Genomic DNA, 13,299 nt, shown 5'->3' with positions numbered 1-13,299 from the left:
TTCATTTCTTGCGCTTCTCTCCCTTTGCTTTTATGTGACCCGTTCATTCAATTCGTGGTCGTTTTTGCGCTTTGCTCACCCGTTTTTTCTCCTGCTTCGCTTCATTTTTTTTTCTCGACCTCCTCAAAGATCCCGTGGACCCAGACGCCCCAAAAGTCACAGTTCCCTCACTTGGTTCTTCATCTTTCACCCCCTCTTCCTCCCTCCCATCTTCCTCTCCTACTGATGGCTTCTTCGGCTCTGGCTCTGATTCCATTTACTCTGACCCCTTTTCCACTACTGACCCCTTCACCACCTCCTCCTCCTCAAACTCCTCCCCTTCATCAGCTGATGTGTCAACCACCATCTCTGAATCCTCCACCACGACCCTCTCCAACGCTCTCTTCCCCGACCTGCCATTCTCTCCAGACTCCTCTTCCCCCCTCTCCACTTCATCCCCAACTCCTCCTTTCACCAGCCCTTCAAGCATCACTCCTGTCACTGCCACTCCCGCCTACTCATCCCCTGCCTCCTCCCTTACGCCCCCAGTTTCAGTCCAGCTGAATGGAGTTAACACTTTCACAGGTAAAACCAGTTACACACTTACGCACACACACCTGTAAGCAAAGAGATGCGAGAAGCTTAGTATAGCCGAGAAAATCCAAAACGTTTGAAGCTTTCTTATGTTTTCCCGCTGTACCAGAAATTGATCTTGAATTGTGTAGCAGTCAAAAATATTCTGACCTTGTGTTACATGCGCGCACACGCAAACACAGAAAAAAGCGTGGCAACAAAGGAAACGACGGAACACTCCATAAAGGAAAAAATGGCATTTGTTTGGCTGTGTCACAGCTGTTTCACATTTTTTTCTTGTCTTCCTCTTTCCTCCTGTTGATTATCCTGAACCCCAAATCTCTTCCTTAACAAACATTCCTCCACTTACCTAACCACCAACCATCCCTCCCTCCATCCATACATTCAACAATCCATCCACCCATCCACTTCTGAAGATGAAGCACGCAACATTACAGGTATAACTTTTCCACCAGTCACCTGTGGTTTTTTTGTTTTCTGTCGTTCCAACTTTTCGTCCACCTGTCTGTCCGCCTGACTCTTTGTAGTTTTGTTTTTGTCTGTCTGTGATTCTGGGGGGAAAAAAGTAGTCTAGGGACACTTTGAACTTGTGAGTAGAGGGATGAATATTTTATACTCCTGCCCACATAATGCTTTGTTGTTGCCCATACATACACAGACTGGCTCCAGACACAAGTACCCACCATTCCCACATGCAGCACACACTCACACCGCACACTCACTTCTATCTCCCAAAGACACACAGACTAGCATGACCCCTTAAGTGGTACAAGTCATTTACACAGTGTTCCACTTCCTCTGTGTGTGTTTCTCTGTGTGTGTGTATGTGTGCGTACCAAGGAGGGAGGGGGGTCAGGCTTCGAGGTGTTCTTGGGTCTTGTCTGCTTTCCTTTGATGCTGACAGCAGGATTTATGGGCTCATTCTCAGTCTCGCCTCGTCAGCATGCCCCTCTCTCACCTCCACGCTGGCCAACCAGAGTGTGTGCCCGACTCTCTGTGTTTGTGTGTTATTCTGCCCGGCGTACAGAGTCCTACCCTCCGCTTTCCCCTTTTCCTCTTTTCTCCCATTCTCTGTCTAGAGCTGGCCTCTGGTTCACCACTGTCAGGCCCTTCACGTCTCCAATTGGCTGAAATATATTTTTTCCTACAAAAAGGCCCTTCACTACATCATTTGGTGACCCAGCTGGTTGTAAAATGTTCTTTTCTTCCATCTTCACTTTCAGCTTTATTTCTGGTTGACAGTAGCTATTGCTGTGTTTCACTGTCTCTTTCCTGCAATCCAATTGTGTAAAGACAAATAGCTTGTCCTCCACATTGTTTTAACTTGCTGATTGCCAGGTAAAAACCAGCCTCTCCAAAATCGTTCCTTTTTATTCCTCTAATATCTTTTTAAGGTGTGTTTTTTGTTTTTTTGGTATAAGACATGCTGCATTTCAGTTGTTCCTGCCTAAGTGACTTTCAAATAATAAACACCCAGTGTCTGATCAGTTCTAAAAAGCCAGGCGAAATGATTGATGTATCGTGTTATTTCCACTTAGATCGCTTTCTCCTCTGAAGAGTAAGTTGATTAAGTGGCTGATGTGAGGCAACAAGAGGAACTTAAAATTTTCTGTTGTTGGCTGAAAAACCTTCATCTCTTCAAAACATAACAAACAAACAAACAAACAGAAAAAAACTCTTTAAAGAAGAGAAAAGGGTGTCTTCTTTTAAAGTCAATGGAACATTATTCAAGCTTACCCAAGTCAAAAAAAAGAAAAGAAAAATGAAAAACTGTTCTGAAATAATTGTGTTAAAGTGTAGACGCTACATAAATGAAATTTTTGTTAAGTTGTTAGCACTTTTATAATTATGAACATTATTATGGTATTAGCAAGTGCTTAATTCATCATTTATATAGCATTACTCCTCCTTAGTTTGACATTTATAAATACAGATAAATGACTATGATTATTATTATCATTGTTACTAGCGGTTATGTAGTAGCAGTGATAGCTGTTTCCGGTGTAACAGATGGATAAACATATTTGTGTTTATAAATGGCATACTAAGGAGGAGTAATGTTATATAAATGATGAATTAGGCACTTGCTAATACCTTTATAATATCTTGCAAATGCTTAATAGTGTGACATTATTATAAAGTGCTACCGTTATGTCTGTCCTGTATTTTTATGACACTTCTTTTATGTCATGTAGAGCGTGACTTGGCTGAGCTATTTGCTGATTTGATGGTGTCAGTTGTTATAACAGCCAATAAATGAAGATTAACAAAATAAAGAAGAGACGGGAGAAGCAGCCTTCATCTGTATGTGTGGATGTTGCATAGTTTGTCTATCTGAAGGTGGCCTGCAACTTCCCTGGTTGCAACTTTTGTTTGGAACACTACAAAAGCAACAACCAGCTGATCCAAGCAGAGTCGTGTAGAGCATGAGCAGTCAATAAGAAACAAGATTATTTTTAAACTGCTGTGTCATATTATCTTAGTAAGGACTCATAAATAACTACACATAATGGTTAGGGAAATCTATTTATGTGTAATGAGTCTGCAGAGCAAACTCGTGTGGAGAGAAGGAAACTCAGGATCCAGATACTGATATGTAGAGACAGACAAAGTAAAATGAAAATACACAGTCCAGTAATAAAGTCCATGATCAAAGTAACATAAATCCAGAAGGAAGCAGGAATAACCAGGAAACAGACTGGGAGGGTAAACAGACACTGTGACACTGGACAAAGGAATGATAGGATTACATTAGCTCACAATAAGGGCTGATGGGGATTAGACACAGCTGGACAGAAACAAGACGCAGGTGCAGACAATGTAAAACACTCACAGGGGGGAATAAAACTAAATACAAGACACAACTAGCTAGCAAAGCAAAGCACAAAATGGGTAAAAACAACTAAACAGGGAAACACAGACAAAAGAATCAACTTGACACAGGAGGAAAAAAGGAAATACAGAGAATACTGTAAAAAGTACTGGATTAAAACTAAACTGAAGACTCAAAACATAAATGGTAAATGGCCTGTATTTATATAGCGCCTTCTAGTCCCTAAGGACCCCAAAGCGCTTTGCATATCCAGTCATTCACCCATTCACGCACACATTCACACACTGGTGATGGCAAACGTTGTAGCCACAGCCACCCTGGGCGCACTGACAGAAGCAAGGCTGCCGGACACTGGCGCCACCGGGCCCTCTGAACCACCAGTAGGCAACGGGTGAAGTGTCTTGCCCAAGGACGACCGAGACTGTCCAAGCCGGGGCTCGAACGGCAAAACATCTTGAGCCACGATCGCCATTTGAAATGACAGAGAATCAAAACCCAAATATCACTGAAAACAGAAGTTTTAATAACATGAATCAAAAGCTTCAAACGATGCAACAAATAAATTATCTGCTGCATTTTCTGGTTGCACTACAATTTCAACTTGTGTATCTTTTTTTAAACATATATTGATAATACAGCTTTTAAATCATTAAAAAACTAAGTGTTACTATCCTGCAATACATGACAATTATTTTAAACTGTAGTAAGTTATGAAGAACTCTTACTCATTACTTGTTTGATGGAATGTCAATGATTTAAAATTAACAACAAAAAGTTTTTAAATGTGCTAGAGTATATGAAACATATTCATTCAAAATCCTCCGTGATTGAATGAATCTGTTAGATAAATGTATATTTAATCAAATCATCCTAAAAGCAGAATCTGGGGCTTTGGGAGCCCCTGGAGGTTTGGGACTCTGGTACAGTTCGGTGCATTGCCTTGGATTTCTCAAGACCGAACATTTTAATTCAAAGAGGAGCATAAAATCAATCAGTCATAGTGAAATCACCACAGCTGAAGGGGCCAGGATTTCAGCCAACATCAAGAGTCTGTGTGTGTTCCCACAAGGTTCCCACGAAGTGATTGGTACTTGGTTTGTAGACTGCAAACAATTTTTAAGGTGACTCAGTGGCCTTCTTTCTTTCGCCTGGCTTTTTCATATCCCTGTCTTTGTCTTCTGAAACTTTGCCTCAGTGGGTTTTATATATTGACAAGTCTTCTCTGCTCTGTTCTTGTCATTTCGCTCTGTATTCTCTCTGTCACTCTCCCCATTATTCTCTCTCTCTCTCTCTTTATTTCTACCGCCTTTCATCATCCGTTTCCACCAATATTCATCCACCCCCTCGTCTCCCCCTCTGTTCTCAATCTCTGTCTCTCTGTCATGCTCTCCCCTTATTTCTCACTGCTTCTGCCTCATTTTCTCTTGCTTTTTTTCTCTCTTTCTTTATCATGCCTTCTCTTTTTTTCCCCTTCCCCCCTTTCTTCTCCTTTCTTCCACACTGCCCGACCTTTTCTTAAGACCCCACAGCCATGTCGACGACTTCGGGGGTGGACCACGCCGTGATCGGAGGGGTAGTGGCTGTCATCGTCTTTATCTTGCTTTGCCTCCTCATCGTCCTTGGCAGATACCTCATCAGACACAAAGGTCACTGCCTCCCACAAACACGGACTCATGAACACACGGACGCACACTCATTCATGCGTGCACGAGTATACACAGAGATACACTTGCATAAATATGGATACATGCGCTCCAAGACTGGACCTCACACCTGCAAATATGCATACAAATGAAGGAACACAAAGAAATGCAAATGCAGTTACACCTACAGTATATGTGAATTATAAGCATAAAACTCAGAATTAATGAATTTATTTATGCTCAAATCAGAATAAGAAAATGAATGACTCACACTAAGAGAATGTTTAATTCTTTTAAAAACATTTTGGTTCGAATAACCGCCCTGTGAAATTAGACTGCCTGTCATTGGCGATGTATCACCAGCCTTTTCTTTTCAGTACATCACCAAATTTTATTTGGAATTTAAAATAATGCGTTCAGTCCAATTTTAGGACAGAAACAGTAAATACTGTAATGCAAAGTTCACAGGTAATAAAGACCTGTTTCAGCACCCAGGTGGGGTGGTTGATTAAAACAAACACCACCACCGCAGTCAACCAGATTCAATCCCTGACTTAGGTGCTTCAAGCTGGTAGAATATTGAAAGCGACTGCCTGCTGGCTGTTGTTTACAAGTGCCAGATCTACTAGGAATGATGTCCGTTTCCCTTCACTACCAATTACCTCTGACTGCTTCAGGCAATTGTATGTCAGCAAATGGATATAGTTCTCATTTGTGATGAGTATAGTGGGCACAATGCTAGTTATCCTATTCATTAGAAGTAAGCTCCCAGTACATGCAATAAAAAGCTAATAACACTCAGACCTTTACATTTAAATTTGTGTAAGAAGTAAAAGCCTTATAGGTGATGGGGTTATTTAACATATTACCTTTGATTCAACAGACTTATGATTACCTAACATTATTTTAAAACAGGCACCAACATCATATTAAAATAGTAATAGTAATAAACTGGTTCTTAAATAGCGCTTCTCTACTCTACCTGAGCATTCACCCATTCTTACCCATTCACACAATCACTTTTTCTCTGCTTTCTAGCTTACATTTATACACATTCATACTGCGATGGAGGCATCGGAGAGCAGCTTGGGGTTAGTCTCTTCCCCAGAGATATTTGGCATGAAGACGTTCTGTACTTAAGTAGAAATACTGCTGTTAATAACTACTCCAGTAAAAGTTGAAGTACTGATTTAACTTCTTTACTAATGTAAAAGCAAAAAAGTACTCAAATGTACTCAAAGTAAGAAAGTAACAAGGATGTTTCTATTTTTGTGCAAAGCTAACTGAACCTTGTGCTATATTAACATAATGATAAAATGAATGACTAGATGGGAATGCAAACTTTAGTCTACCTTTTTGTTATTCTAATTATACTCAGCTTGAATCTGAAGAAAAAGAAGGAAAATAAAAAAAATACATATCTATTTTCTGTTAGCTACATTGTAGAGGGTGTCTTTGCCTCTAAACAGAAAAATGTGTGCAGTCAGGGGTTAAAGTGGGATTCAGCAGGTGGGGAAACCTAAAATTGGTTGCAATGGCTCACTGTAGGGAAAAGAATATAACTCACAATAATTTCTATTGAGAGCTCAAGTAGATTTTCTTAGTGTACAGGCTGTGATCAGCTGACCTGCTGCTCTTTGTCATTTACACACCTGAACTGAACCAGATGTCAGCAGATGTTTCATGAGTTGTCCTGGCTGATTTCCATCTACACTGTCAGTACACGCTTTATGCTGCCTTTTTCCTAGATGGTATAAAGTTGGTATGAAGGTGGAGTTCAGTCAATGGACCTCAGCATCATCAGCAAAAATCCATATTAATCTCTGCTACACTTGATGTAACCTAACTCTGGCCATGAAACCACAGCCACTGTGCACCAGTCACACACTTTACTTTAATCCATCACAGTACAGCAAGCTAACCTGTTTATCCTGCACTAACCTGCAGAGTATTTTCATGCAGCCTTATAATAGCACAGTTAGTCTGCCTCAGTTTATTTTGCAGCACATTTCACAATATGAAAAAACATAATGTCATAATCTGATTTAAAAACACGAGAACTTGCATGTAAGGTTTAAATTTCCAGTTTATCACATACCACTAAGCAGTTCTTACCTTTAAATATAACCACTCTTCTTCCTCTCCTGTCTTTCTTATCTTTCTCCATCTCTGAGTGAAGTTAGCTCTTTTTCTTATCTCTCCCTGTGAAATACAGCAGCTGGACCTTTAGCTTGCAACACACTGCCTTTGTCTGGTTAATTTTTACAGTTACAATGTTACACTTTCACTGCCTTATTTAATCTTACTTCTCCAAATTTTTCTCTCTCCTGCCACAGGAACGTATCTGACCCACGAGGCCAAGGGCTCAGATGATGCCCCGGATGCCGACACAGCCATCATCAACGCAGAAGGAGGTCACTCCGGAGCAGAGGACAAGAAAGAGTACTTTATCTAGATAGAGAACAGAGTGGTGGAGGAAAGAAGCGGGAGGAGGCGGAGAAAAAGTTGGAGGACGCGGATTGGAGGAGAGGGGAAGAGTGAAGGAAAGGAAACCTCGATTTTTTTTCACGATGCTTCAGTTCTTCACTCTGTTGGAGGGATGATGGGATGGGAATGGAGGGAAAGGACTCTGGGCTGAGTTGAGCTTCAACTGGTACTACCCTCTTTGCATTGATACAGGGAAGTGAGATTTTGCACTGACATACGGATGAACTAATGTTACACTCAAACACACACACGAACATGCAACATACTTGTGTCAGTTAAAGGGTAAATCTGTTTTCACACAGATGTGAATGCTCATAGATGCTCAGAATAACAAACGGGAGCCTCCTACTAACACGCATCCGAATTCTGACACATTAACACAATGTCACACAAGCATCGTATCCTATTTTGAACTGTCAGCGCCGTGAAAAATCAAAATTGTAAGTCACATTCCAACATGTCGAGCTGATATTCCACTTCTCAAACCTGTCTTCTCAACATTTAATCCAAACCAGGTCTGTCTTTTCACTTTTTTTTTCTCCTCATTCTCTACATCTAACAAGGCAGAATCCCTCTATAAGCCTCCTCGTGACAGAGAAATCCATCTAAAGAAAATTATTACTGACAAACATAATCTCCCTCTCTCACGGTTTAATCTTTTTATGCCATCAAACCTCTTCCTACGTCCTTGCAAACCCTGGTATGAGCCATTGAGTTTTCCACAATGCACCGCCACAAAAACATGCAACACCCATGCAAAAACAGCATTCCCACCTTGTGCTGCAAAGCCGAGGGGCTCCAGTATACATATATAAATATATATATATATATAGAATTATATAGCATTCTTTTTACTTGACAGAAAATGTTTGGTGTGCTGTAAATACACTCTCTCTGTCCTGTTTCTGCCTTCTGTCTCTCCTTCTATCCCCCTTCTCTTTCTCTCTCCATCCCTCTCTCCTGTAACTCATACAGTCTGTTACTGCATTACAGTAACTTATATACTCAAAAAAAAGCCTGCCTGTTTTTATTACATGCGTGGAAATGCAGAGTCGAAATATCAATATCTGGGTAAAAAATAGAAACATAACAACAATGATGTTGCGATGAAGACTAACATTAACTGCAAATATTTGTCTATTCTGATTTTCTTTGATCTTTTCTTCTTTTTTTATTTGATCTTTTGGGGACTCGTGAGGGATTTTCTCTCGTCAGTGTCTCGGTATGTTACTGTCAGTGTTAACGTTTTACAGTGTTTGTCAGTTTGTCAGCCCAGGAGTCCATGAATCTAATTTCCAACTTGTGTTTTGATTTTGATGTTCAGGTTTTCAACACTGTTTATGCACTTAGTTCCTTTTTCGCCACATGATGGGAGTTTCTCCCTGCTTTGTCGGCCCTCTGCTCCTAAATGCTAATCAGCAGCACACCTTTGGTCAAGAGCTTTGAAAGGCGACAAGTTGGTGGTGGAGTTTATCTTAAATACTGCTGCCCAGTGTTTGTACTTGTGGACCACTGTGGCTTTCCTTCCAGCTGGCCCCGCTGATCCCACGGTTCACCTTCGCCGTTTTTCTCTCTGCAGCAGACTGCTTGTCTTGGCGAGGCCACCTGGCACTAAATTCATTGAGTAGTGACATCATGACTTCCTCTAAGAGGTTGGCACATTTGCTGCTTTCAGAGGTGAAAATGCTTGCTTGCTTTTCACTACAGGGCCAAATAGGACTGGCTACATGCATTATGACAAACTTCCTGGCAAAAAACCTTTCTGTTACTGTTTTTTTTTTTCTTCTTTTTTTGTGTGTGTATGTGTATTATTGCAAGCAGGAATCATTAACCAGCTTAGCAAAAGGTTCCCATAAATGCACAGTGTTTTATTAAGGTTGGAAGTTCGCTTAGCACTGAAAGCTCCACTTGGCCCGGTCATTGAAATTGATTGCAATCTAACTAAGAGGCTCTGGGCTCTAGACTGTACACATGCCAAGCTTTGGTTTGGTGGGCAGGGTGCCGAGTCTGGGCGGCGCTAACACTGAAGAAAGTCATTTAGTAACTTAAATGTCCTCTTCTCTTTTTTTCCCCTCTGCTCTGCCCGTCCATTCCTTGCATTCTTTAATCAATCATCCCGTCTGCGTCCTGATCCACCTTCACCCCATGTCCCCTCCTCTCATCACTCGTCTCCCCCACTCCATCTCTGATTGATGTCTGATTCTCCTTCCTGGTCTCACATCCACGAGTTCACATAGACGTACAGTAGAAGTAGCGTCTATAGCTTTGCTGGCGTGTGCTGATGGCTCTTCGAAGCACTGTTTGGGAGTGTTTGGAGAGGAATCCACTTGCTGTTGTTGTCAGTCTACCTGTAGACAGTTATGTCTTTGATAGTTTTTGTACACATTTTATGGGAATGTTCAGGGAATGTGATTTTGCATTCCTTTCCCCGTGTTGTTGTTAACCGCTACCTAGCTTTCTTCTTTGTGAGCAAGTAGTATGTCTATAAGCTAGCTATTCTACAAAGGGTAATGTGACCTGAAGCAGGGTCAGCTGTTGTTCTTTTTTTCTGCCAAGAGCTCTTGGTGAGACTATTTAGTGACTGGTGATGTTGTAGTGAACCCGGGTTAAACAGTGCTTGGATTCTGTGTGTTTGAGCTCGCACTGTTTATCTGATGTTTGCTCTACAACACTCTTCTGCTATCATATCACTGCTATCATGCCTGCAGATCAGAGGATTGGCTCTGTCTCACAGAGATTGTTGTCCACTTTGAAGATGTTACCATTGATTTGTATTTAACCTCAGTCTAGTTCTGCTCTGTGAATGGAGAAAGGAATATCTGACTCATACTCACCAAAGTGTAGTGTCTTTTAAAAACTAATGGGCCTGTATTTGCCTGTAATTTATTGTCCTGTCCTTTGTCTTAGTTAGTGTGCTAGCATGTAGCTTGCATGAGAAATGGTTGGAAAGTGTAGATAGTGTTGCAGATGAGCAGCGATGACAAGTTCGTCTCCTGAGACGAGAAGCGGCGGCCTGACCGGCTGACCTCCCTGCTTTTCTCTGATCTGCAAACATGTCCCAGTGAAATCCGTCTGCACCTCCTCAACACAGCAGAAAAGCAGCGAAGCAACTGGCAAAGCAGGACTCGTTCTGCCCTTATCAAAACCACGTAGGGGTATAGTGTTGGACTGAGATGTGCACTCACGTCTAATTGTATTTCAGTGCATCAGTGCAGTAATGATTGACTGTCACCAGATGCCAGCAAACAACAGCTTTTCTTCTCCCTCTTCAGTCGGTGCGAGCTGTCCTGCCCTTCCACTCGACGCGCCGCCTCCTCTTCAGGCAGCCGCACACTAGCTGCCGCCCATCTCTTTTCATTTTGTAGAATAAGCCAATTAATTTTTAAATTATGTTTCGTTAAAGGTGTGCATAATCTCATTGTTTTCATTTCAATTGATATCTTTTTTTTCTTTCCTTGAAATTAGATGTTCCAAAACTTGAAGGTTAGACATTTAGTTTTTTGCATATTTTATTGTTTCAACAACGATTTTTAATTAATTTCATGTATATAGTGTTGCTTTTTACCTGATACTCTTACGAGCGCACCCCATACATACTTTGCACATACACTTTGGATACAAACACATCCACACATATATTTGGATATGCACAGCAGGCTTGATGTCTGTTACTATGGTGTATTTGTACATATGTGTGTGTGTGTGTGTTTGTGTTTGTGTATGAGTGTGAAGCGTGTAATAATTGACCCAGACAAACTTCAGATTCACTCTCATGTGTGTTGCATTCACAAAAATGTTCTTATTTCAGTAACTCAGACAATGTCTTTGTTCTTATCATTATTATTTTGAATGACAAGTCTTCCTTTTGAATAAATATCCATATCACATGGGAGTAGTGCTGTCATGTATGTTAATTTGTACTATGGCTGATGATGTCATCAAGGTGAGGCCCAACCGCATGCAGTGGTGGGTTTTGCATCTGTTGGCTGTTACGTTCATAAAGTATTTGTTTTTTGGGGTTATTTTTGTTAAAATAACAGTTCAGTTGTTGACTTCAATAAATAATGCATTTGGGTTAATTTCACGTGTCTTATTGCTTATTCTTTATGCTGGGAAACAGTAAAAATTCCAGGTCTGAAATGCCCATTAGAGCCTTCTTATGAAACTTTTTTTAATATGAAATGTGGTTAAAAACATATTTTGCTAATCACATTTAATAACTCAGCACAGACTCGTCTTTAACGTTATTAGTACTTGTGTTTACTATTTCACACTGTAAAATTTTGTGGTACCTGGCAGTTTACTGCATCATTGAAAAATGCAACATTTTCTTAAAAAACTGAGACTTTTCAAGATCAAAGAGCTCCAAGGCGCTCTCTGTTATTTAACATTTAAAATGCCTTCACATTCATCATATCAGAGAAATATTGGTTGAGAATAGCTTCCCATCTCGCTCTGAACTAGATGGACTGGACAGTTTCTGATTCTAGACTCAATTTGAATCCAAGCATTGTGCCTGTGGAAATACTCTTTAGCTAAAATATAAGAAATATATATATATATATAAAAAGAATATTATAGGCTAGATCTGAAGTGACTTGATTAGGACTTTAAACAGACTTATGAGATTTATGAGCTTTCTTTTCTTTGTCACCGGATTCTGTTTTTTTCTTCCTAGTGATTAAACATCTTACTTTTCATCAGTCTCTGTGCGTGAAAAACACTTTTCCCCCCAGAAAGTAATTGATGCGATAAAATGGCTCATAAATCTAAAAGCCGCAGAACGAGGTTATCAACAGGTCCATACGAGCCACACTGCATATTTTGTTTCTAGCATGCAGCTAAAAAGAAGGTCCAACAGATGGCAGTGCAACATAGTAAACTGAACACTCTTGTTTAAACAGAAATGATCTTTGGTTATAAAACTAAGAAAGCTACTGACTGATTTTCTCACTTAATTCTATTAACTTACATTGGACACTGGCAACAAAATTCATCTTATTATGTCTGAAATCGATTATTAAGTCTTTCTTCTGTGTGGTTTCCTTTCATTCCTCTTATCTTTTCCTTGCTTCCTCTCATTTAGTTTGCTCTGCGGTTTGGGGAAAATTGTTAGCACATGTTGGTACTGGAGGTTAATAATCAGCCTTATATTGTGCACATGCTACTGGTTAATTACACAGTATGTAGTCGCATCAAAACAGATGGATGATGCGTGCTCTCCATTCATTTGAAGACATATAAAAGCGTAGTTGGGATGAATAAACAGAATGCCGTTATAATAAATTAATCAGTTTTCACCCTCAGAAATGTGATCCCGCTCAAACTGAACAAAAATGCATTGATGTAGGTGCCAACAAATGCGTGCACTGCCAAAGCTGACCTCGTTTGGGTGGTGAATTATGCAATTTTTATTAACGCAATTTACATGTTGCTGTATTTGCAGGCAATGAAACTTCTTAGCTGCAGTTAAACAGGTGTTCTGGTGGCTTTTACGCTTTAAAAATAAATAAATACAAATGAATACGGATTCCCTCTATAAGCAGATATTCCCATTAGCACACTGGATACGATTGGGCCACTGTCATTGCAGTAGTCCTAATAGTAACAGTAATAGGAACATGTATAAATATTCAACATTCATTATTTTTTATGGTTTAGCTCTCAAAAGCTATTCAAAAACTATTTTGCTGTAATTTGATGAGCCATGAATTTACTCTAGTATTTTAAAACTATGATCGGCACATGAAAATCTGTAGTCCT

At 40.2% G+C, this 13,299-nt stretch overlaps 1 protein-coding gene across 8 annotated transcripts in view; it reads left to right on the top strand.

The window, feature by feature from the left end:
- The window catches only part of cadm3 (cell adhesion molecule 3), a 95,833-nt gene extending 84,218 nt beyond the window's left edge, over positions 1-11,615 (top strand). For 2 of the 8 annotated variants that reach the window (XM_039602562.1, XM_039602564.1), the window contains exons 9-12: positions 409-564; positions 990-1,010; positions 4,927-5,052; positions 7,386-11,615. In XM_039602562.1, the coding sequence (XP_039458496.1) occupies positions 409-564; positions 990-1,010; positions 4,927-5,052; positions 7,386-7,504 (422 nt within the window). In that variant the 3' untranslated portion in view covers positions 7,505-11,615. The remainder of the gene's footprint in view (positions 1-408; positions 565-989; positions 1,011-4,926; positions 5,053-7,385) is intronic. The other 6 variants (XM_039602566.1, XM_031754942.2, XM_039602565.1 and 3 more) reach the window with 6 other exon arrangements.
- The last annotated feature ends 1,684 nt before the right edge of the window (positions 11,616-13,299 follow it).

Source organism: Oreochromis aureus, linkage group 18 (assembly GCF_013358895.1).
Source record: "Oreochromis aureus strain Israel breed Guangdong linkage group 18, ZZ_aureus, whole genome shotgun sequence".
Lineage (NCBI taxonomy): Eukaryota > Metazoa > Chordata > Actinopteri > Cichliformes > Cichlidae > Oreochromis > Oreochromis aureus.
Note: the sequence above shows the minus strand (reverse complement) of the source record. Positions and strands in the feature narration are given on the sequence as shown.